At 50.0% G+C, this 23,751-nt stretch overlaps 1 protein-coding gene across 4 annotated transcripts in view; it reads left to right on the forward strand.

The window, feature by feature from the left end:
• Positions 1-23,751, forward strand: part of HTT (huntingtin) — a 399,016-nt gene that overhangs the window by 89,230 nt on the left and 286,035 nt on the right. For 2 of the 4 annotated variants that reach the window (XM_075346836.1, XM_075346838.1), the window contains 5 exons: positions 5,614-5,694; positions 13,077-13,585; positions 15,788-15,911; positions 16,373-16,494; positions 16,607-16,718. In XM_075346836.1, the coding sequence (XP_075202951.1) occupies positions 5,614-5,694; positions 13,077-13,585; positions 15,788-15,911; positions 16,373-16,494; positions 16,607-16,718 (948 nt within the window). The remainder of the gene's footprint in view (positions 1-5,613; positions 5,695-13,076; positions 13,586-15,787; positions 15,912-16,372; positions 16,495-16,606; positions 16,719-23,751) is intronic. The other 2 variants (XM_075346839.1, XM_075346840.1) reach the window with 1 other exon arrangement.

A 23,751-nucleotide genomic window follows, 5' to 3' on the forward strand; every position in this document is an offset into this window, starting at 1 on the left:
GTGGTTCTCCGTCCGACTCCGGACTTTCTTCCTAAGGTGGTCTCTCCCTTCCACCTTAACCAGGACATTACCTTACCTTCCTTCTGTCCGGCCCCTGTTCATCGCTTTGAAAAAGCTCTACATACTCTAGATATGGTGCGTGCTCTCCGGATCTATGTGTCTCGCACCGCTGCGCTTAGGCGGTGCACCTCTCTTTTTGTGCTAACCACAGGTCGGCGCAAGGGCATCCCTGCTTCTAAGCCGACCTTAGCCCGTTGGATTAGGTCGATCATTTCGGACGTCTACCAAAGTTCGCAGGCGCCTCCCCCGCCGGGGATCACAGCGCACTCGACCAGGGCTGTCGGTGCTTCTTGGGCTTTTCGGCACCAGGCTACGGCTCAACAAGTCTGTCAGGCTGCCACTTGGGCTAGTCTGCATACCTTCTCGAAGCACTACCAAGTGCATGCTCATGCTTCGGCAGATGCGAGCTTGGGCAGACGCATCCTTCAGGTGGCTTTCGCCCATTTGTGAAGTTAGGTTTCTGCCTACTTCTTAGTTTTTTTGTTTATTTCCCACCCAGGGACTGCTTTGGAACGTCCCAAGGTCTGGGTCTCCCAAAGGAACGATAAAGAAAAAGAGAATTTTGTTTACTTACCGTAAATTCTTTTTCTTATAGTTCCGTCTTGGGAGACCCAGCACCCTCCCTGTTGCCTGTTGGCAATTTCCTTGTTCCGCTTGTTTTCACCGGCTGTTGTCGTGGACAGAGTCTCCAGTTGTTCCGGCTCTTGCTCTGTTCTACTTGTGGGTGGCTATTCTCCTTCAGCTTTTGCACTAAACTGGCTGTGACTGGTTCACCAGGGGGTGTATAGGCTCAGAGGGAGGAGCTACACCTTTAAGGTGTAGTACTTTGTGTGTCCTCCGGAGGCAGAAGCTAAACACCTAAGGTCTGGGTCTCCCAAGACGGAACCATAAGAAAAAGAATTTACGGTAAGTAAACAAAATTCTCTTACATATACATACACACATATATATATATATATATATATATATATATATATATATATATATATATACAAACAAACATATAGATACACAGTACAGACTAAGGGTACCTTCACACTTAGCGATGCAGCAGCGATCCGACCAGCGATCTGACCTGGTCAGGATCGCTGCTGCATCGCTACATGGTCGCTGGTGAGCTGTCAAACAGGCAGATCTCACCAGCGACCAGTGAACAGCCCCCAGCCAGCAGCGACGTGCAAGCGACGCTGCGCTTGCACGGAGCTGCCGTCTGGAAGCTGCGGAGACTGGTAACTAAGGTAAACATCGGGTATGGTTACCCGATGTTTACATTAGTTACCAGCGCACAGCTGTGTGTGCAGGGAGCAGGGAGCCGCGCACACTGAGCGCTGGCTCCTTGCTCTCCTACCATAGCTACAGTACACATCGGGTTAATTAACCCGATGTGTAATGCAGCTACATGTGCAGAGAGCAGGGAGCCGCGCACACTGCTTAGCGCTGGCTCCTTGCTCTCCTAGCTGCTGTACACATCGGGTTAATTAACCCGATGTGTACAGCAGCTACATGTGCAGAGAGCCGGAGCCGGCAGCACAGGCAGCGTGAGAGCTGCAGATGCTGGTAACTAAGGTAAATATCGGGTAACCACCTTGGTTACCCGATGTTTACCTTGGTTACAGCTTACCTCAGCTGTCAGACGCCGGCTCCTGCTCCCTGCTCGCTTCATTTGTCGCTCTCTTGCTGTCACACACAGCGATCTGTGTGTCACAGCAGGAGAGCGGCTTTGAAGAAAACGAACCAGGGCTGTGTGTAACGAGCAGCGATCTCGCAGCAGGGGCCAGATCGCTGCTCAGTGTCACACACAGCGAGATCGCTAATGAGGTCACTGCTGCGTCACAAAAACCGTGACTCAGCAGCGATCTCGGCAGCGAGCTCGCTGTGTGTGAAGCACCCCTAAAAGTTTGGACACACCTCATTCAAATAGTTTTCTTTATTTTCGTGACGCTGAAAATTGTAGATTCACATTGAAGGCATCAAAACGGAATGAAATACTTAACAAAGTGTGAAACAACTGAAAATATGTCTTATATTCTAGGTTCTTCAAAGTAGCCACCTTTTGCTTTGATTACTGCTTTGCACACTCTTGGCATTCTCTTGATGAGCTTCAAGAAGTAGTCACTGGAAATGGTTTTCACTTCACAGGTGTGCCCTGTCAGGTTTAATAAGTGGGATTTCTTGCCTTATAAATGGGGCTTGGACCATCAGTTGTGTTGTGCAGAAGTCTGGTGGATACACAGCTTATACTCCTACTGAATAGACTGTTAGAATTTGTATTATGGCAAGAAAAAAGCAGCTAAGTAAAGAAAAACGAGAGGCCATCATTACTTTAAGAAATGAAGGTCAGTCATTCTGAAAAATTGGGAAAACCTTGAAAGTGGCCCCAAGTGCAGTGACAAAAACCATCAAACGCTACAAAGAAACTGGCTCACGTGAGGACCGCCCCAGGAAAGGAAGACCAAGAGTCACCTCTGCTGCGGAGGATACGTTTATCTGAGTCACCAGCCTCAGAAATCGCAGGTTAACAGCAGCTCAGATTAGAGACCAGGTCAATGCCACACAGAGTTCTAGCAGCAGACACATCTCTAGAGCAACTGTTAAGAGGAGACTTTGTGCAGCAGGCCTTCATGGTAAAATAGCTGCTAGGAAACCACTGCTAAGGACAGGCAACAAGCAGAAGAGACTTGTTTGGGCTAAAGAACACAAGGAATGGACATTAGACCAGTGGAAATCTGTGCTTTGGTCTGATGAGTCCAAATTTGAGATCTTTGGATCCAACCACCGTGTCTTTGCGACGCAGAAAAGGTGAACGGATGGACTCTACATGGCTGGTTCCCACCGTGAAGCATGGAGGAGGAGGTGTGATGGTGTGGGGGTGCTTTGCTGGTGACACTGTTGGATTTATTCAAAATTGAAGGCATACAGAACCAGCATGGCTACCACAGCATCTTGCAGCGGCGTGCTATTCCATCTGGTTTGCGTTTAGTTGGACCATCATTTATTTTTTAACAGGGCAATGACCCCAAACACACCTCCAGGCTGTGTAAGGGCTATTTTACTAAGAAGGAGAGTGATGGGGTGCTACGCCAGATGACCTGGTCTCCACAGTCACCAGACCTGAACCCAATCGAGATGGTTTGGGGTGACCTGGACCGCAGAGTGAAGGCAAAAGGGCCAACAAGTGCTAAGCATCTCTGGGAACTCCTTCAAGACTGTTGGAAGACCATTTCCGGTGACTACCTCTTGAAGCTCATCAAGAGAATGCCAAGAGTGTGCAAAGCAGTAATCAAAGCAAAAGGTGGCTACTTTGAAGAACCTAGAATATAAGACATATTTTCAGTTGTTTCACCCTTTTTTGTTAAGTATTTCATTCCACATGTGTTAATTCATAGTTTTGATGTCTTCAATGTGAATCTACAATTTTCAGTCATGAAAATAAAGAAAACTCTTTGAATGAGAAGGTGTGTCCAAACTTTTGGTCTTTACTGTATATAGATATATTTTTATATATGGATGTGTGTGTAATTTATACAATGGATGAAATCCGTATTGAACACATCGCCTTTTTTTTTTTTTATAAATAAAGACCTTTCTAAAGGTGCTATTGATATGAATTTCTCACCAGATGTCTGTAATAACCCATCCAATCCACCCAGGCAAATAAATCAAACCATAGATGTCCATAAATTAAATTATGTGTAATGATGAGGAATGACACAGGGAAATAGTATTGAACACTCTTACTGATATTTATTTAATACTTCATACAAAAGCCTTTGTTGGTGATGAAGCTTCAAGACTCCTCCTGTTTGAAGAGACTAGTCACCTGCATTGCTCAGATGTGATTTTGGCCCACTCTTCCAAACAAACCCTATTCAAATACTGAAGGTCTCATAGGCTCCTTTTATGAACTCTGATTTTTAGTTTTTTCCTACGTTTTCTATTGGATTCAGGTCAGGTGATTGGAGGGGCAATTTCTAGCAGATTTATTTTCTTGCTCTGAAACCAATTGAGAGTTTCCTTGGCTGTGTGTTGAGGAATGTTGTCTTGATAAATGTCCACCCTCGTTTCATCTTCATCATCCTGGTAAATTGCAGCAGATTTTTATCAAGAATGTCTCAGTACATTTGCCCATTCATCCTTCTTTCAATTATGAGGTTTGCCAGTGCCGTATGCTGAAAAACAGCCCCACACCATGATGTTCCCACTTCCATACTTCACTGTTGGTATGGTGTTCTGGGGTGATTTTGCCTTTTGGCCTCCAAACATGGTGTGTATTATGCCATCCAAAGAGTTTCATTTTGATCTTATCTAACCAGACTATATTCTCCTAGTATTTCACAGGCTTGTATATAAAAAAAAAACTTTAACTGGGCTTAACCATGCTTTTTGCACAGCAATGGAGTCTTGCGGGGTGAGCATGCCTACAGGCCATGTAGGAGGAGTGCATTACTTACTGTTATCTTTGAAATAATTGTGTCTACTGGTACCCACATCTTTCTGTAGCTCTCCACAGGTAGTCATTGGCTTGTGGACAACTCTTGGCCGGTTTATGGTGAAATTGTGTTATTTCCACTTTCTGATTATGGCCCCAACACTGCTCACTGGACCCTTCAGTAGCTTAGAAATTTTTCCGTAACTAATACCATCAGTATGTTTTGCAACAATAATGTTGCGAAGGTCGTGAGACATCTCACTGGTTTTACTCATCATGAGATGTTTCTTGTGTGGCACCTTGTAATGAGACACTTCTATATAGGCCAACACTTGAACCAGATAATATTATTTTCCACTAAGTGGCAGGATTGCTAATTACTGATATATTTTAGCTGGTGCCATGACGGCTTTTTGACAAGGAAACTAGAGTATAATCTCCAGCACTTCAAAGAAGGTTACAAATATTTGAGGTTCTATTAAAAAAGATCCAAAAATATTTATTGAGGTTCTATTAAAAAAGATCCAAAAATATTTATTGAGGTTCTATTAAAAAAAGATCGTTTTTGCACCTCTCTTTCTTCATGTATTCAATAGTTTTTTTTTTTCCCTGTGTCATTTTTCATTATTACTCACAATTTAATTTATACACCTCTATGGTTTGATTTCTTTGCCTATGTGGATTGGATGGGTTGTTACCGACATCTGGTTAAAAAGTCAAGTCAATAGCACCTTTATAAATACATTTACTTAGAAAATTGGTGACCTGTTCAATACTGATTCCACCTACTGTATGGATATGCAAAAGAAAAAAAAAATAGATTAAGGGCCAAGAAAATAAATGTATTTCTGAAAGTTTCACAACTCTTATTGTTGGGTCCTCACCAATGTGATACTGTTGATTACTGGAAAACTCTTTTAAATATTAAAGGTAGCAACAAATTTTATTATCAAGCCATTAACTGGTCCGTTGTATGTATGGATGACCATAAAATCTATTAATAATATAACTTTTCATATTTAGTCATAGAGGCAAAGATATTAAGGACACAGTATTTCTATTATAAGACGAAGGATCCTATAATTATGTGCATGGTTTGATGAGCTGTCTTTTTGCTTGGTCAGGTAAAGTTCACCTTGGCGAGGAGGAAGGCTTAGAAGATGAGGCAGAAAGCAAACCTGACGTCACCGCTGCTCCATTTTCAGGTCAGTCCCATATGTTCCTGATATAGAGGATAAGTGTGATTTTTGGGCAGCACGGAGGCTCAGTGGTTAGCACTGCAGTCTTGCAGCGCTGGGGTCCTGGGTTCAAATCCCACCAAGGACACCATCTGCAAGGAGTTTGTATGTTCTCCCAGTGTTTGTGTGGGTTTCCTCCGGGTTCTCCGGTTTCCTCCCACACTCCAAAAACATACTCATAGGGAATCTAGATTATGAGTCCCAATGGGGACAGTGTTGCCATTGTATGTAAACCACACCCTATAAAAAACGTGACTACGTCTGTACAGTATAGTCACCATAACTAATGTGTCTCAGAGATGGTGATCGTCTTCATACCCAAAAAATAGAGAGAGGGGGGAGCCAGCACGATCTGAAAATGGCATGCATCATATAAAAAGTGCAAATTCACAGATTTATTCCAACTGTACTGTAATATAAATGAGATTGTTAGCAAATAATTGATCAATTCTTTGAGCCACCCCTGCCAACGTCACGGCAAATCTCAATAGGGGGGTCCTACACTATATTCTGTATTTCATGTGCCATGCGGCCTCCTAGATAAAGTTAAAAGCAGAACCATAATGGAGCACACATACCTGTAACCTGTATATATAACCGCTTCTATGTTGCAAAAGAGGCAATTGTGGATAGAGGCCAGCCCAGGTCCCAGCATATGGAGCAAGCTCTACACATACCAGGACTATATCAGAACTGACCCTCCCAGTGCCAGACAGCAACCATTGATAAAGGCGGACCAGATCCAAGTATGGTGCTTAATTAGCAATGCCTGTGGAAAGAAGATTTGCCGTGACTTTGGCAGGGGTGGCTCAAATAATTGATCAATTATTTGCTAAAAATCTCATTTCTTCAGCGCTCTATTGGGAGACCCAGACGATTGGGTATAGCTACTGCCCTCTGGAGGCCACACAAAGCACTACATTAAAAGTGCAAGGCCCCTCCCCCTCTGGCTATACCCCCCCCGTGATATCACGGGTTCTCCAGTTTTAGCTTTGTGTGCGAAGGAGGTCAGACATTCCATGCATAGCTCCACAGATTTTAGTCAGCAGTAGCTGCTGACTGTTTCGGATGGAAGAAAAGAGGACACATATAGTGTACCCAGCATGCTCCCTTCTCACCCCTGGATGGTGTTGTAAGGTTGAGGTACCTATTGCTGGTACAGGGCTGGAGCCTGACATGCTGTTTTCCTTCCACATCCCCTGGTAGGGCTCTGTGGAAGTGGGATCCTGCCGGCCTCTCAGCTCTGATGCCGGGCTCCATCCACAGACCCATTAGAACCTGATGGAGACGGAGCAGGAGTACGATCAGGGACAGGCCCTGCATCATACAGGTACTCTGTGTCCCCGGCAGGCACAGACACACTCCGGGCTGGCTGGGTGTTGTAGTGCGCCGGGGACCGCAACGTGGAGTTGGTGTCCCTACAGATTACTGGGGGATTGTTTGTGTTTGGGAACGCAGCGCCGACCCCCTCTGGACCGGGCGGCGCTGCTGTGACTTGTGGTGCGCCGGGGATCCGCCGTCCGCGCTTTTACGGCGGCGGCGGTTATAAATTTAGTCCCCGGCTTTTTGGGCCTAGGACGCCGGCAGCTCCGTTTCGTTCCCGCCCCCACCCTGTCATTCAGGGTAGGGGAGAGACGCTGTTCGCTAGCAGCGACGAGGGATGGAGCCTGTTTTACATGCTCCAGCCCTCTCACTTGGCACAGAGGGAAGCAGGCTTCCCGCTCTTGGCCAGGAACGCCCAGGGCCCGCCCCCCTTCCTCTCTCGAGACGCCGGCAGCCATTACATGCATGCCTGGCTGGAGGAAGGACGCAAGGCTCTGGGAGACCTGGACTAGGGGCTATCTGGCGACCACACACCCGCTTTTTAAGCGGGCGGTAAGCGATTTTTCTGTGCTGGTCCCTCTAGTGCCTCACTGTGTATCAGTGTACTGGGTACAGATATATAGATATTGTATTTCTTGCACTGTGAGGTGCGCTTCTGGCTGCATATCCCAGATCGCTCTGTGGAAGCAGCAACATGTCATCCTCAAAACGCAAGGCGGCCAAGGCAAAAAGGGCTGTGTATACTGCGTGTGCTGCATGTGGGGCTAATCTACCAGCAGGCTCCGATGACCCCCATTGTGTGCAATGCTCCGACCCGGTGCTGCTTCGCCAGCCGGAGTCGGGAGAGGTAGCGACCCAGGCTGAGACGCTTGTAAGTTCTGCCCCGGTGACAGGGACGGACTTTGCAGTTTTTGCAGATAACATGTCTGTATCTATGGCAAAAATCCTTGAAACCTTGCAATCTATGCATGGGGCTCAGTCCCTGGGCACGGCGAGGCCTCTGTCCTCAGGTCCCCCTTACTTGGAATGTATCCAGCCCACAGGGGGGTCCCCGGCTTCACAGGCCGAGGATTATGACTCAGATGATGGCCCCAGCCACCCTAAGCGAGCTCGCTGGGAAAGACCCTCGACGTCTTCACACTGCTCAGGGTCTCAGCGCAATCAGTCTCCCTGTGATGTGTCTGATGAGAGTGATCAGGAATCCACTCCTGGAACCCCTCTCAACCTGGATACCCCGGATGGGGATGCCATGGTAAACGACCTTATCTCAGCCATCAATAGGCTGTTGGATATTTCTCCCCCAGCCCCTTCAGCAGAAGAGGCGGCTGCGGAGCAGGAAAAGTTTCGTTTCCTTTATCCCAAGCGTAAATTGAGTGCTTTGTTAGATCACTCTGACTTCAGAGAATCAATCCAGAAGCACGACGCTCACCCAGAAAGGCGTTTCTCTAAACGATCTAAAGATACGCGTTTCCCTTTCCCCCCTGAGGTGGTCAAGCGCTGGACACAGTGTCCAAAGGTAGACCCCCCGATTTCCAAACTTGCAGCTAGATCCATAGTTGCAGTGGAGGATGGCGCTTCACTTAAAGATGCCAATGACAGACAGATGGACCTTTGGTTAAAATCTGTCTATGAAGCTATCGGCGCGTCGTTTGCTCCGGCATTCGCAGCCGTATGGGCACTCCAGGCTATTTCAGCTGGCTTAGCAAAAGTGGATGCTATCATGCATCCAGCAGTGCCGCAAGTGGCGCACCTTACCACGCAGATGTCGGCGTTTGCGTCTTACGCTATCAATGCGGTCCTAGAATCTACCAGTCGCACCTCAATGGCGTCCGCCAATTCGGTAGTTTTGCGCAGAGCCTTGTGGTTAAAGGACTGGAAAGCAGATGCTGGTTCCAAAAAATGTTTAACCAGTTTGCCTTTGTCTAGAGATAGACTGTTTGGCGAGCCATTGGCTGACATCATTAAGCAGTCCAAGGGTAAAGACTCCTCTTTACCACAACCCAGAACATCCAAACCTCAGCAGAAAAAGTGGCAGCAGAGGTTTCAGTCCTTTCGAGGTTCGGGCAAGACACCATTTACCTCGTCCAAAGGGACTCAGAGGACGCAAAGAAACTCAGATTCGTGGCGGACTCACACACGCCCCAAGAAAGCAAATGGAGGTACCGCTTCCAAAGCGGCTACCTCATGACTTCCAGCCTCCCCCCTCCGCATCGCCGGTCGGGGGCAGGCTCTCCCGCTTTTCCGGCATTTGGATGTCACAGGTCAAAGACCGGTGGGTGACGGACATTTTGTCTCGCGGGTACAGAATCGAGTTCAATTCTCGTCCTCCAGCTCGGTTCTTCAGAACCTCCCCACGTCCAGACCGAGCAGATGCTCTGCTGCAGGCGGTGGATTCCCTAAAAGCGGAAGGAGTGGTTATCCCAGTCCCTCCTCAGGAACAAGGGCAAGGGTTTTACTCCAATCTCTTTGTGGTTCCAAAAAAGGACGGCTCGTTCCGTCCTGTTCTGGACCTAAAACGGCTCAACAAACATGTGCACGCCAGGAGGTTCCGGATGGAAACCCTCCGCTCTGTCATTGCCTCAATGTCCAGAGGAGACTTCCTTGCCTCAATAGACATCAAAGATGCTTATCTCCACGTGCCAATTGCTACAGAACATCAACGTTTTCTACGTTTTGTGATAGGAGACGACCATTTTCAGTTCGTAGCTCTTCCATTTGGTCTGGCGACAGCCCCACGGGTCTTCACCAAGGTCATGGCGGCGGTGGTAGCAGTCTTGCACTCTCAGGGACACTCGGTGATCCCTTACCTAGACGACTTATTGGTCAAAGCTCCCTCTCAGGAGGCATGTCAGCACAGCCTGAATGCTACGCTGGAGACTCTACAGTCTTTCGGATGGATCATCAACTTTCCAAAGTCGATCCTATCACCGACTCAGTCACTAACGTATCTTGGCATGGAGTTTCATACTCTAGCAGCGATAGTGAAGCTTCCGCTGGACAAGCAGCGGTCACTACAGACAGGGGTGCAATCTCTTCTGCAGGGCCAGTTGCATCCCTTGCGGCGCCTCATGCATTTCCTAGGGAAGATGGTGGCAGCCATGGAAGCAGTTCCCTTTGCGCAGTTCCATCTGCGTCCACTTCAATGGGACATTCTCCGCCAATGGGACGGGAAGTCAACGTCCCTGGACAGGAAAGTCTCGCTTTCCCAGACGGCCAAAGACTCTCTACAATGGTGGCTCCTTCCCACCTCATTGTCTCAGGGAAGATCCTTCCTGCCCCCATCCTGGGCAGTAGTCACGACAGACGCGAGTCTGTCAGGGTGGGGAGCAGTATTTCTCCACCACAGGGCTCAGGGGACGTGGACTCCGCAGGAGTCCACCCTTCAGATCAATGTTCTGGAGATCAGAGCAGTGTATCTTGCTCTACTGGCCTTCCAACAGTGGCTGGAAGGAAAGCAGATCCGAATCCAATCGGACAACTCCACAGCGGTGGCATACATCAACCACCAAGGAGGGACGCGCAGTCGGCAAGCCTTCCAAGAAGTCCGGCGCATTCTAATGTGGGTGGAGGACAGAGCATCCACCATATCCGCGGTTCACATCCCAGGCGTAGAAAACTGGGAAGCAGACTTCCTCAGTCGCCAGGGCATGGACGCAGGGGAATGGTCCCTTCACCCGGACGTGTTTCAGGAAATCTGTCGCCGCTGGGGAGTGCCGGACGTCGACCTAATGGCATCCCGGCACAACAACAAGGTCCCGGCATTCATGGCGAGGTCGCGCGATCAAAGAGCTCTGGCGGCAGACGCCTTGGTTCAAGATTGGTCGCAGTTTCAGCTCCCATACGTGTTTCCGCCTCTGGCGCTCTTGCCCAGAGTGCTACGCAAGATCAGATCCGAGTGCAGCCGCGTCATACTCGTCGCTCCAGACTGGCCGAGGAGGTCGTGGTATCCGGATCTGTGGCATCTCACGATCGGTCGACCGTGGTCACTGCCAGACCGACCAGACTTACTGTCCCAAGGGCCGTTTTTCCATCAGAATTCTGCGGCCCTGAACCTGACTGTGTGGCCATTGAGTCCTGGATCCTAGCATCTGCTGGATTATCTCAGGGAGTCGTTGCCACAATGAGACAAGCTAGAAAATCGAATTCGGCTAAGATCTACCACAGAACGTGGAAGATTTTCTTGTCCTGGTGCTCTGCTCAGGGAGTGTCTCCCTGGCCATTTGCATTGCCCAAGTTTCTTTCCTTCCTGCAATCGGGGTTAGAAAAGGGCTTGTCGCTCAGCTCCCTTAAAGGGCAAGTTTCGGCACTATCCGTGTTTTTTCAGAAGCGTCTAGCACGTCTTCCTAAGGTGCGCACGTTCCTGCAGGGGGTCTGTCATATTGTGCCCCCGTACAAGCGACCGTTAGATCCATGGGATCTGAACAGGGTACTAGTTGCTCTCCAGAAGCCGCCCTTCGAGCCTCTGAAGGAAGTTTCCTTTTCTCGGCTGTCGCAGAAAGTGGCGTTTCTTGTTGCGATCACATCGCTTCGGCGAGTGTCTGAGCTGGCAGCTCTGTCATCTAAGGCTCCCTTCCTGGTGTTCCACCAGGACAAGGTTGTGCTGCGCCCCATTCCGGAGTTTCTTCCTAAGGTCGTATCCTCTTTTCATCTTAATCAGGATATTTCCTTGCCTTCCTTTTGCCCTCATCCGGTTCACCGGTATGAAAAGGCCTTACGTTTGCTAGATCTGGTGAGAGCACTCAGAATCTACATTTCCCGCACGGCGCCCATACGCCGTGCCGATGCACTTTTCGTCCTTGTCGCTGGTCCGCGCAAGGGGTTGCAGGCTTCTAAAGCCACCCTGGCTCGATGGATCAAAGAACCAATTCTAGAGGCCTACCGTTCTGCGGGGCTTCCGGTTCCTTCAGGGCTAAAAGCCCACTCCACCAGAGCCGTGGGTGCGTCCTGGGCATTACGTCACCAGGCTTCGGCTCAACAGGTGTGCCAGGCGGCTACCTGGTCCAGTCTGCACACTTTCACCAAGCATTATCAGGTGCATACCTATGCTTCGGCGGATGCCAGCTTAGGTAGAAGAGTCCTGCAGGCGGCAGTGACACCCCCGTAGGGGAGGGCTGTTTTGCAGCTCTAACATGAGGTATTTATTTACCCACCCAGGGACAGCTTTTGGACGTCCCAATCGTCTGGGTCTCCCAATAGAGCGCTGAAGAAGAAGGGAATTTTGTTACTTACCGTAAATTCCTTTTCTTCTAGCTCTTATTGGGAGACCCAGCACCCGCCCTGTTGTCCTTCGGGATGTTTTTTTGTTGTTTGCGGGTACACATGTTGTTCATGTTGAACGGTTTTTCAGTTCTCCGATGTTATTCGGAGTTAATTTGTTTAAACCAGTTATTGGCTTCCTCCTTCTTGCTTTGGCACTAAAACTGGAGAACCCGTGATATCACGGGGGGGGGTATAGCCAGAGGGGGAGGGGCCTTGCACTTTTAATGTAGTGCTTTGTGTGGCCTCCAGAGGGCAGTAGCTATACCCAATCGTCTGGGTCTCCCAATAAGAGCTAGAAGAAAAGGAATTTACGGTAAGTAACAAAATTCCCTTCTTTTTTATTATAGTACAGTTGGAATAAATCTGTGAATTTGCACTTTTTATATGATGCATGCCAATTTCAGATCGTGCTGGCTCCTTTTTCTTTTCTATACCCAAAAAATGTCTGTTGCCTTTCCATCGGTATGAGATGGACTGGTTCTGATGAGTGCTGTGTCCATGCCGTGGCCATGAAGCGGTAGGGGAGGCATGGTCATGCTTTCCTCGCTCCTCTGCATTGGCTATTTTGGAAATAAAGGTGGCACACCTGTCTCTTAGATGGAGGCCGTGGTTACATTCGACAATGGCACAGCTGCTATCCACTGTGGCCACGGCATTACGACAAGGTGATGCAGCCATCTTTTGCAATATGACAGCAATGATTGATAGTTGAGGTTTCCACTTTTGTTTTTCTACTTCTTTTTTTTTTTTTTTATTTTTTTCCCCAGCTGGGGTTAAGAACGAGGAATCGTCTGATTCGGGAGCGTCTTCCGGTGCCCCCGCTCCAGCTGCCACCCCCGCCCTGGATGCCACCACTCACGATATTATTACAGAACAGCCACGGTCGCAGCACACCCTGCAGTCTGACTCCGTAGACCTGAGCAGCTCCGATCTGGCCAGCACCGTGACCGAAGGCGACGAGGAGGACATGTTAAGTCGCAGTTCAAGCCAAATCAGCACAGTCCAGTCTGACACAAACATGGACCTGAATGAGGGGACCACTCAGGCTTCCTCACCAGTGAGCGATAGCTCGCAGACCACCACAGAAGGTCCAGATTCTGCTGTGACCCCTTCGGACAGTTCGGAAATTGTAAGTGTGCAGCGGGCAGAGGGGGGATCCCGGTCTTCAACTGAAGGGCCTGACATGTCTCAGAGCTCCTCCATGGAGGGCCCAGAGTTGGACACATCAACCTATTCATCATTCTCCTTTTCACTCTCAGCCAATAGTTTTGAAAAGGTCAGCAAACCTCCACCTGAGAGCATGACCTCTGCGGAGGATACCCATGCATGGTGCACTGAAGACCTTTTTTTCGAACCACCACTGTAGTGCATCCATCTTTCTTTCTTCAGAAGGCCACTTACCTTAATACTTTTTTTTTTTTTTATACTTTTCTTGCATGCTTAATTTAATTTACAGAGTTATTTTAGAGTCTTGCAATCGCAGCATAGTCATTTCAAACCAGTTCTCAATGAAAATGTTTGCTCAACATTAAATGTGAAGTTCTCCACTCGCCCGTCCTCATCCAGTGGGTTTAATGCCGTCCAGAGATTCATAGTCATCTGATGTGCCAGATATAAGGATTTGAAGCCACATGCAAAATAGCCTGAAATTGCATTGGGGTGTGCCCTGTGAGCATAATGACGGCCCCCAATGCGCCACCAGGGTAATGTGCATACTCCTCCTGAGCACACAGGAGTTTTACAAATCATGTATTATGTCATTGTACAAGGACCTATTCAGCATCACCAATGTTATAAGTAGTGAAATCATCCAGAAAGGTCCTTTGTTGAGAGGGTTTGGAATCGAAAAACAAGGCTGTGTCTACCGATTTCACCATATTTGTCAGCAGACGGTGTGTGGTGTATTGTAGTCTCTACCCATTAACTTCAATGGTGAGTTATAGTACCAGACAACCTGTGGACAGGGGTAGCACCGTGTCTGGAAGATAGACGCCATGTTTTTCTAATCCCGTCGAACCCCCTTTTGTGGAAGACTGTTCAGGTTGATTTAGTAGACTCAGATCCTGATAGGCTGTTAAAGGGAGTCTATCGCCCCAAATTGCTCTCCCTCGCTCTCCCTCGCTCTCCCTCGCTCTCCCTCGCTCTCCCTCGCTCTCCCTCGCTCTCCCTCGCTCTCCCTCGCTCTCCCTCGCTCTCCCTCGCTCTCCCTCGCTCTCCCTCGCTCTCCCTCGCTCTCCCTCGCTCTCCCTCGCTCTCCCTCGCTCTCCCTCGCTCTCCCTCGCTCTCCCTCGCGCTCCCTCGCGCTCCCTCGCGCTCCCTCGCGCTCCCTCGCGCTCCCTCGCGCTCCCTCGCGCTCCCTCGCTCTCCCTCGCTCTCCCTCGCGCTCCCCCTCTTAGCATGACTTACAACACTCACTTCAAGAACTGCCATCTTTGAATCCTCTACCTTGTGCATCTGCACTGACACTGCAGGAGCTGCGCTCTCGCATACAGTGTCAGTGTGGGCGCGATCATCTCTCTGCAGCAGCTGCTCGCTGCATTTAGAGCCATGTATTAGGAGACAGCACCTCGCTGTAGAAAGGAGGGAGAGATGAGAGCACGTCCGCACTGACACTGTGTGTGCACACTCAACTCTTGTTGCAGTCTCTGTGCGGGCAGGGGATTACATTTAGCCGATGCTTTAAGACTGAGCTGTCAGTCATGGTAAGGGGAAGTGCAGAGGATGCTTATTGAGGGGGCTGAACTGTGCACCGGATCCGTGGCTATGCTGAGGGGATATCAAGGACCCCTAATTAACATATGTGATTGTTTGTGTATTGTGTAATCGTAAAGTAGTGAAATCTGTACTGGAGGGGTAATCCCTTTTATAGGGGCAAAGTCCCCTATAAGTTTGTAAAAGTGGTTTAATTTCAGCTTTGGGGGGTGGGGTACCTTCCCGGTAAGCCCCTTTTTAGGGTTCTGAAAAAGACATTCAGGCCCCACCATACACATTGGACCAATGTTAGCCGACAGTGTAATATGTATGGGGTCGCCGGATGGTCAGGAGAGGTGTCTATCGGGCATGTGCGCTGTCAGACCTTTCTAGTGGCAGCGTACCTCTCCAAACAAAAAGGATCGGCCACCAACGTTCAACAGGGCAGGTCCTCCTTTCCCACATCATCATCTGTCGCGCGGTCCCTGTGCACATTACTCATCTGATCACAATATTGGTGCATTTGGGTGACTTTAGTCTGTGTATGGATCCAGTTACATTACCAGGAGTGGATTCTCAAGCTCTTTCACTAATTCATTGATTACATTTCCAAACCTAGGTCTTATTTTTAGGTGTCTTTTATGATGGGTCATTGAGAGACTGGTCTGAAAAATAAAAAGGTGTCTTTTTCATCCTCCAACATATTTTTGCGTCCCTCTGATCCATTTACTTATGCATTTATACATCTGATTACCAATCATTGATAAGACCGGGTCGTTATATTTAGGTGATCGACGGTGCCGAAAACCTATATTCTGGGATGCAGATTGGACAGCTACAGGATGAAGAAGATGAAGGGACGATCATTCACCAGGAAGAGCCAGGAGATTGTTTTGGAAACCCGTCTCTTGGTAAATTTTTAGATCCAATTTGTGATTAGGTGTAGGATCCCAATTTTAGCAACTGATGCTCAAAATTAAAGGGTATTCCCATCATCTGAAGCATATCCATAGGGTTAGTCATGTTCTCGAGATAGATACTGGTCCCATTATTTGAAGCCATGTATCCTACACATCTATGGTATATGCCAGAAATATCCGAGATCGCAATAGCCCGTTTAAAGGGAACCTGTCAGGTCCAATATACACCCAGACCCACGAGCAGTTCTGGATGCATATTGGACCTGATAGGCTCCCTTTAACACTTTGTGGGGTCATCCTTGGTCAGGAACCTCTCCAAACATTGAGAATATACTCGTGTCTATACATTTGGATATATCAAAAATACATGATTATGACATACACGTAATTTGGGCTTCAATATATGGAGGATTGGTTGGAAATGTCATTGAAATCTTCCTTTATCTATTCAGGTCTTAACCAAAGTCACCTCCTGTTGAAGGCCATGGGCCACAGTCGCCAGTCCTCCGATAGCAGCGTTGATCGCTTTGTCGCCAAAGAGGAAACGGTAGAGCCAGGAGACCTGGAAAATAAGGTAATGAGGGTGGACGGGGCAGCCATATTATGTACCAGAAGTAGTGCCTATAATTTCCGCTAGAGATAGTGACATTGCACCGATGGTTATAATAACTCAGATCTTGTTATAGCCTTCTAGGATAAAGGGGGACATTGGACACTACACAGATGAGGATGCAGCACCCCTTGTTCACTGCGTACGTCTATTATCTGCTTCCTTCCTGCTAACTGGACAAAAAGGAGGTAAGAATACCGCTATGTTGATTTCTGAGATCTAGAAATAGTTTTATTGTAGAGGAAATTACACTCCTTGGACAATCCTTTCTTAAATTTTGTTTCTTCATCGTTCCTTATGGGAGACCCAGACCATGGGTGTATAGCTTCTGCCTCCGGAGGACACACAAAGTACTACACTAAAAAGTGTAGCTCCTCCCTCCGAGCATATACACCCCCTGGATAACCAAATCTAGCCAGTTCAATGCTTTGTGATCAGGAGGCACACATCCACACATGCATTCTCATCTGATTTTTGATTTTAAAGAGTTTGAAGAAAAGCGGGTCCAAGCCTGGACCCCCGGCATGTCCCTTCTCACCCCACTGTGTCGGCGGTGTTGTTAAGGTTGATTTCAAGGCTGGAGCCTTACATGCCGCGCTCCTTCACCATCCCTCGGGCTCTGGCTTGAAGTGGGAGCCAGCACGGTTCTCACTGCTTTGCAGGAGACCGGTCTCCATCCGCAGCCCTTTCAGGACCCTGCCGGACGGAGCACTCATCCCTCAGGGACCTGGCCCTGCGTCTCACAAGGTAAGTATTGAGACAATATTGCAGGGGGTCCTTTGCATCTTTATTGTTGGGGAGAGTGTGTCAGGTTACTTTGGTGACATTTCCGGCCGGTTCTCTGGTTTTCACCTGAGAACCGCGCCGAGGGTGCCTGCTCGCCGGCCGCATTGTAAAATTTAGGCCCCGGCTTCGGCTGCGGCCTACTTTCGTTTTCACTGCCCCTGCATGTCAGTCATGCAGAGGGACAGTGCGGCGCCGCCCACCGGCCGTTCAGCACAGGGGAGGACACTCCTCTCTGAGGAGATGTTTCCCTCCCCTGTATATCTCCTTGGCCCTCCGGTTCCCGCTCTTGGACTAGGCCCCGCCCCCCCTCCTCACTCCGGCGCCATTTTATCAGCGTTCTCACACTGATCGGCGCTGGCTGCTGCATCTCTGCAACCTGTCTGGGGGTCCGAGCTGTGGGATCCGGAGGGCACACAAAACGGTCTGGTAAGCCACAACCTCTGGTTGTGGACTTTCTTATACACTCTCTGGGGGTCATTCTGAAGGAGTGTGTTCTTTACTGCAGAGCCTCCACCTCAGCAGCATGTCTCACACTAGGAGCAAGGCTGCAAGGCTGTACTCAATATGCACTGCATGTAAGCTCGTACTGCCTGAACCGAGCACATATCCACATTGTGATGCCTGCTCTAACATGGTGGTGCCTCAGCCTGGAGTCTCCCTAGTGGTCCCTCCGGCTGCTCCGGCCCCGGTGGCTGAACCCCCGGCTTGGGTAGAATCGTTTTCTAAGGCTATCTCCCAGTCCTTTGCCGACTCCATGGGACAGCTGTCCCGGACTCTGCTGAGCATGCATCAGCCCCCTTCTCAGGGCGCCTCTGCTGCTTCGGCTCGCTCTGCAGAGCTCACAGAGGATTCTTCATCTGCTCCCAGACCCCGTCCTCCTAAAAGGAGACGCAGGGTCCCCTCTCCTTCCTCGTCCCGCGGCTCCGATTCACGAGCCGACTCGCAGGACGAGGAGGATGTCTTTACTGGGGGCTCGGACGCTACCTCCATGTGCCCCATTGATCTGACCGAGGGTGATGCGGATGTTAGTGATTTGATTGCGTCCATTAATTCTGTACTGGACCTCAATCCGCCAGTATCAGAGGAGCAACCCTCTCTGGCAGAAAAGCACCAGTTTACCTTGCCTAAGAGAACAAGGAGTGTGTTCTTTAACCACTCCAGTTTTCAAGCCACTGTGTCCAAGCCCAGAGCCTGTCCTGACCAACGCTTCCCAAAGCGTGGTTCTGATGACCGTTTTCCTTTTCCACCAGAGGTGGTCAAGGAGTGGGCTCACTCACCAAAGGTAGACCCTCCGGTGTCTAGACTCTCAGCCCGGACAGTTGTATCTGTGGCTGATGGCACCTCACTTAAGGATCCCACTGACCGCCAGGTTGACCTTCTGGCCAAATCTGTCTATGAGGCGGCAGGGGCCTCGTTCTCCCCATCTTTTGCAGCAGTGTGGGCTCTCAAAGCCATCTCTGCTTCCCTAGAGGAGATGCATTCCCTCACTAGGGACTCTATGCCTGAATTGGTTGCCTTAACTTCCCAGGCTTCAGCCTTTTCAGCCTACGCCATGTCTGCCATGCTGGAGGCTTCTCACCGCACTGCGGTGGCCTCCGCTAATTCCCTCGCTATCCGCAGGATCTTGTGGCTTCGAGAGTGGAAGGCAGATGCTTCTTCAAAGAAGTACCTTGCTGGGCTCCCATTTGCTGGGTCCAGGCTGTTCGGTGAACAACTGGATGAAATTATTAAGGAGGCTACTGGCGGGAAGAGTACTTCCTTGCCACAGACTAAACCCAGGAAACCTGTCCAGGGCAGGAACCAGTCGAGGTTTCGTTCCTTTCGTTCCTCTAACTGGGCGGCCTCTAAGCCCTCGGCCTCGTCCACTAACTCAGCCAAGGACCAGAAGCCCACCTGGCGCAAGAAGCCGCGTCCACAAAGATCCGCAGGAGCTGCTGCCACCAAGGCAGCCTCCTCTTGACTATCTGGCCGAGCCAGCAACGTCCTTGGTCGGTGGCAGGCTCTCCCACTTTGGCGACGTGTGGTTTCAACATGTCTCCGATCAGTGGGTGCGGGATATCATCTCCCACGGCTACAGGATAGAGTTCTCTTCCAGCCCGCCAAACAGATTTTTTCTGTCAACTCCCCCCTGCTCCAAGGCCGCCGCCTTCTCTCAGGCCGTGGCATCCTTACAGGCCAACGGAGTAATTGTACCGGTTGCCGCCAGGGAACGGTTCAGAGGTTTTTACTCAAATCTCTTCCTAGTCCCCAAAAAGGACGGTTCCTTCCGGCCCATCCTGGATCTCAAGCTTCTCAACAAGCATGTTCAGGTGCGGCATTTTCGCATGGAGTCTCTGCGATCAGTCATTGCCTCAATGACCCAAGGAGATTTCCTGGCATCCATCGACATCAGAGATGCCTATCTGCATGTGCCAATTGCAGTTTCACACCAGCGTTGGCTACGTTTTGCAATCGGAGAGGAACATTTCCAATTCGTGGCTCTCCCCTTCGAGGTTAGCCACGGCCCCTCGAGTATTTACCAAGGTCATGGCAGCAGTGGTTGCGGTTCTGCACCTCCAGGGGTTGGCAGTGATTCCTTAACTGGACGACCTTCTTGTCAAGGCCTCATCCAGTGCAGACTGTCAGCGGAGTGTCTCGCTCACTCTCGCCACGCTTGTTCAATTCGGGTGGCTTGTCAATCTGCCCAAGTCCACTTTGACCCCGACCCAAATACTTACGTACCTAGGGATGCAATTCGAGACTCTGCCGGCACTTGTGAAGCTGCCCTTAGTCAAACAGCAGTCCCTCCATCTGGCGGTGTGCTCTCTGTTGAGGCCCCGCCGTCATTCCATCAGGCACCTCATGCAGGTGCTGGGTCAGATGGTGGCGTCAATGGAAGCGGTTCCCTTTGCCCAGTTCCATCTGCGTCCTCTGCAGCTGGACATTCTCCGCTGTTGGGACAAGCGGACTACTTCCTTGCACAGGTTGGTGGCTCTGTCGCCACAGACCAGGAGCTCTCTTCAGTGGTGGCTTCGGCCCCTCTCTCTCTGTCTCAGGGACGCTCCTTCCTGATCCCGTCCTGGGTGATTCTCACCACGGATGCCAGTCTATCCGGCTGGGGAGCAGTATTTCTCCACCACCGAGCACAGGGCACTTGGACTCCGTCCGAATCAGCCCTCTCGATCAATGTGTTGGAAATCAGAGCTGTGCTCCTAGCTCTCGTAGCCTTTCACCACCTGTTGGCGGGCAAGCACATTCGAGTCTAGTCAGACAACGCGACAGCAGTTGCCTACATCAATCCAGGGCGGGACTCGCAGCCGCCTGGCAATGTTGGAGGTTCAACACATCCTTCAGTGGACGGAGGACTCCAAGTCCACCATATCCGCAGTCCACATCCCAGGCGTAGAAAACTGGGAGGCAGATTATCTCAGCCGTCAAACCGTGGACAGCGGCGATTGGGCTCTGCATCCGGCAGTGTTCCGGTCGATCTGCCGCAAGTGGGGCACTCCGGAAGTGGATCTAATGGCATCCCGGCACAACAACAAGGTCCCGGTTTACGTGCCTCGCTCCCACGATCCTCAGGCCTTTGCAGCGGACGCGCTGGTTCAGGATTGGTCCCAGTTCAGTCTGTCTTACGTGTTTCCCCCTCTAGCTCTCTTGCCCAGAGTCCTGCGCAAGATCAGAATGGAGGGCCGTCGGGTCATACTCATTGCTCCAGACTGGCCCAGGCGAGCTTGGTACCCAGACCTGCTCCGTCTGTCCGTAGAGGTGCCGTGGCATCTCCCGGACCGCCCAAACCTTCTCTCACAAGGTCCGTTTTTCCGCCAGAATTCTGCAGCTCTCAGATTGACGGCGTGGCTCTTGAGTCCTGGATCCTGACGGCTTCCGGCATTCCTCCCGAAGTCATCTCCACTATGACTCAGGCTCGGAAGTCTTCCTCGGCCAGGATTTACCACAGGACTTGGAGATTTTTCCTGTCCTGGTGTCGTTCTTCCGGGCATGCCCCTTGGCATTTTTCCTTGCCGACCATCCTGTCCTTTCTACAGTCCGGTCTGCAGCTAGGACTATCCCTCAATTCTCTCAAGGGACAGGTCTCGGCTCTGTCAGTGTTGTTCCAGCGGCGTATCGCCCGACTAGCCCAGGTGCGCACCTTCATGCAGGGCGCATCTCACATCATTCCACCTTACCGGCGGCCTTTGGATCCCTGGGACCTTAATCTGGTCCTCACGGCCTTACAGAAACCCCCCTTTGAGCCTCTTAGGGAGGTTTCTTTGTTTCGACTTTCACAGAAAGTCGTCTTTCTGGTGGCCATAACTTCTCTCAGGAGAGTCTCTGATTTGGCTGCGCTCTCTTCGGAGTCACCTTTTTTTGGTTTTTCACCAAGACAAGGTGGTTCTCTGTCCGACTCCGGACTTTCTCCCTAAGGTGGTGTCTCCTTTCCACCTTAACCAGGACATTTCATTGCCTTCCTTTTGTCCGGCTCCTGTGCATCGCTTTGAGAAAGCGTTGCATACTTTAGATCTGGTGCGGGCGCTCCGGATCTATGTGTCACGCACCGCTGTTCTTAGGCGGTGCACCTCTTTTTGTGCTGACCACAGGTCAGCGCAAGGGTCTCTCGGCTTCTAAACCGACCCTAGCTCATTGGATTAGGTCGGCCATATCCGATGCCTACCAGTGTACTCAGGTGCCTCCCCCGCCGGGGATCAAGGCGCACTCGACCAGAGCTGTCGGTGCCTCTTGGGCTTTCAGGCACCAGGCTACGGCTCAGCAGGTCTGTCAGGCTGCCACTTGGTCTAGTCTGCACACCTTTTCGAAGCACTACCAAGTGCATGCTCATGCTTCGGCAGATGCGAGCTTGGGCAGACGCATCCTTCAGGCGGCTGTCGCCCATTTGTGAACTTAGGTTTTGCCTACTTCTCAGTTTTCTGTTTATTTCCCACCCATGGACTGCTTTGAGACGTCCCATGGTCTGGGTCTCCCATAAGGAACGATGAAGAAAAAGAGAATTTTGTTTACTTACCGTAAATTCTTTTTCTTATAGTTCCGACATGGGAGACCCAGCACCCTCCCTGTTGCCTGTTGGCAGTTTTCTTGTTCCGTGTGTTTTCACCGGCTGTTGTTGTAGACAGAGAGGTTCCGGTTGTTCCGGGTTTTCTCTCTCTACTTGTGGGTGGATGTCCTCCTTCAGCTTTTGCACTAAACTGGCTAGATTTGGTTATCCAGGGGGTGTATATGCTCGGAGGGAGGAGTTACACTTTTTAGTGTAGTACTTTGTGTGTCCTCCGGAGGCAGACGCTATACACCCATGGTCTGGGTCTCCCATGTCGGAACTATAAGAAAAAGAATTTACGGTAAGTAAACAAAATTCTCTTTATTCCAGCTCTTGCACCGGTGCCATTCCCATCATGTCGATGCTTGTGATCGGTTGCAGGGCTGACGTGCAATAACGATCAGTGGCTGCTAATGGGCTGCTCTGTTAACAATTCCTTCAAACAAAACTTGTACATCCAAGGGATGTGTGAGACATGCAACTTATTAGCGGCCACTGATTAGCCACAGGACTTACGTGGAATCATGTTGATTGAACGCCGACGTTCCACAGCGAATTCAAATAAAGATCAATTTGTATATGATGTGGATTTTTCTGAGGATTGTCCCCCAGATTCACCATAAACATGATGTTTGCAACAATAAGAAGTTGTGAAACCATGAAAATCTGCAGCATGTGGATGCGTTGTCTTAGCCTGCGCGCCCAGGATCAGGGTTCACAGCATTATGGACGTAGTGTATTTTCGCTGCTTCCAAAACGCTGCGTCGTACAGTACAAGCACAGTGGATGGGATTTCTAGAAATCTCCTGCCCACTGTGCTTGTTTTCCCCGCAGCATAAACTGACGTGCGGTGCAACTTCCTGAGCCACAGCATGTCAATTTATTGCTGCGGAGCTGCGAGTGTTTTCCACAGGGAGAATAGAGAGGAAGTCCACAGCTTTCTTAACCATGGTCGTGGGCACAGGCAGCTGTGGTCTTCTGCGGAGAGCACTCTCAGCCCCACAAGAGGGGACATGCTGCGTCCAGGACACTGCATGTCCAGATCATGGGCACATACCCTTAGACTGTTTGGTGCACTTAAACTTCACGATGATCGCAAACAAGCTTATTTCCCCAGAAGCCAATCTGGATGCCAGTCACCCGAAGGATAAGCTGAACACTTGTTTGTCAGGTGAAATGATCCTTTGTGCTGCACGACAGATCATCGAAATCAGCAGCACAACGTTCTGTGTAAACAAGATCTTTACTAAAAGTACCGTCACACTAAGCAACATTGCTGCTGATGCACAACTTACTAGCGATGTTGCTGTGTGTGACATCCAGCAACAACCTGGCCCCTGCTGTGAGGTCGTTGGTTGTTGCTGAATGTCCTGGGCCATTTTTTTTTTAGTTGTTGTTCTCCCGCT

The sequence above is a fragment of the Anomaloglossus baeobatrachus genome, chromosome 1, assembly GCF_048569485.1.
Source record: "Anomaloglossus baeobatrachus isolate aAnoBae1 chromosome 1, aAnoBae1.hap1, whole genome shotgun sequence".
NCBI lineage: Eukaryota > Metazoa > Chordata > Amphibia > Anura > Aromobatidae > Anomaloglossus > Anomaloglossus baeobatrachus.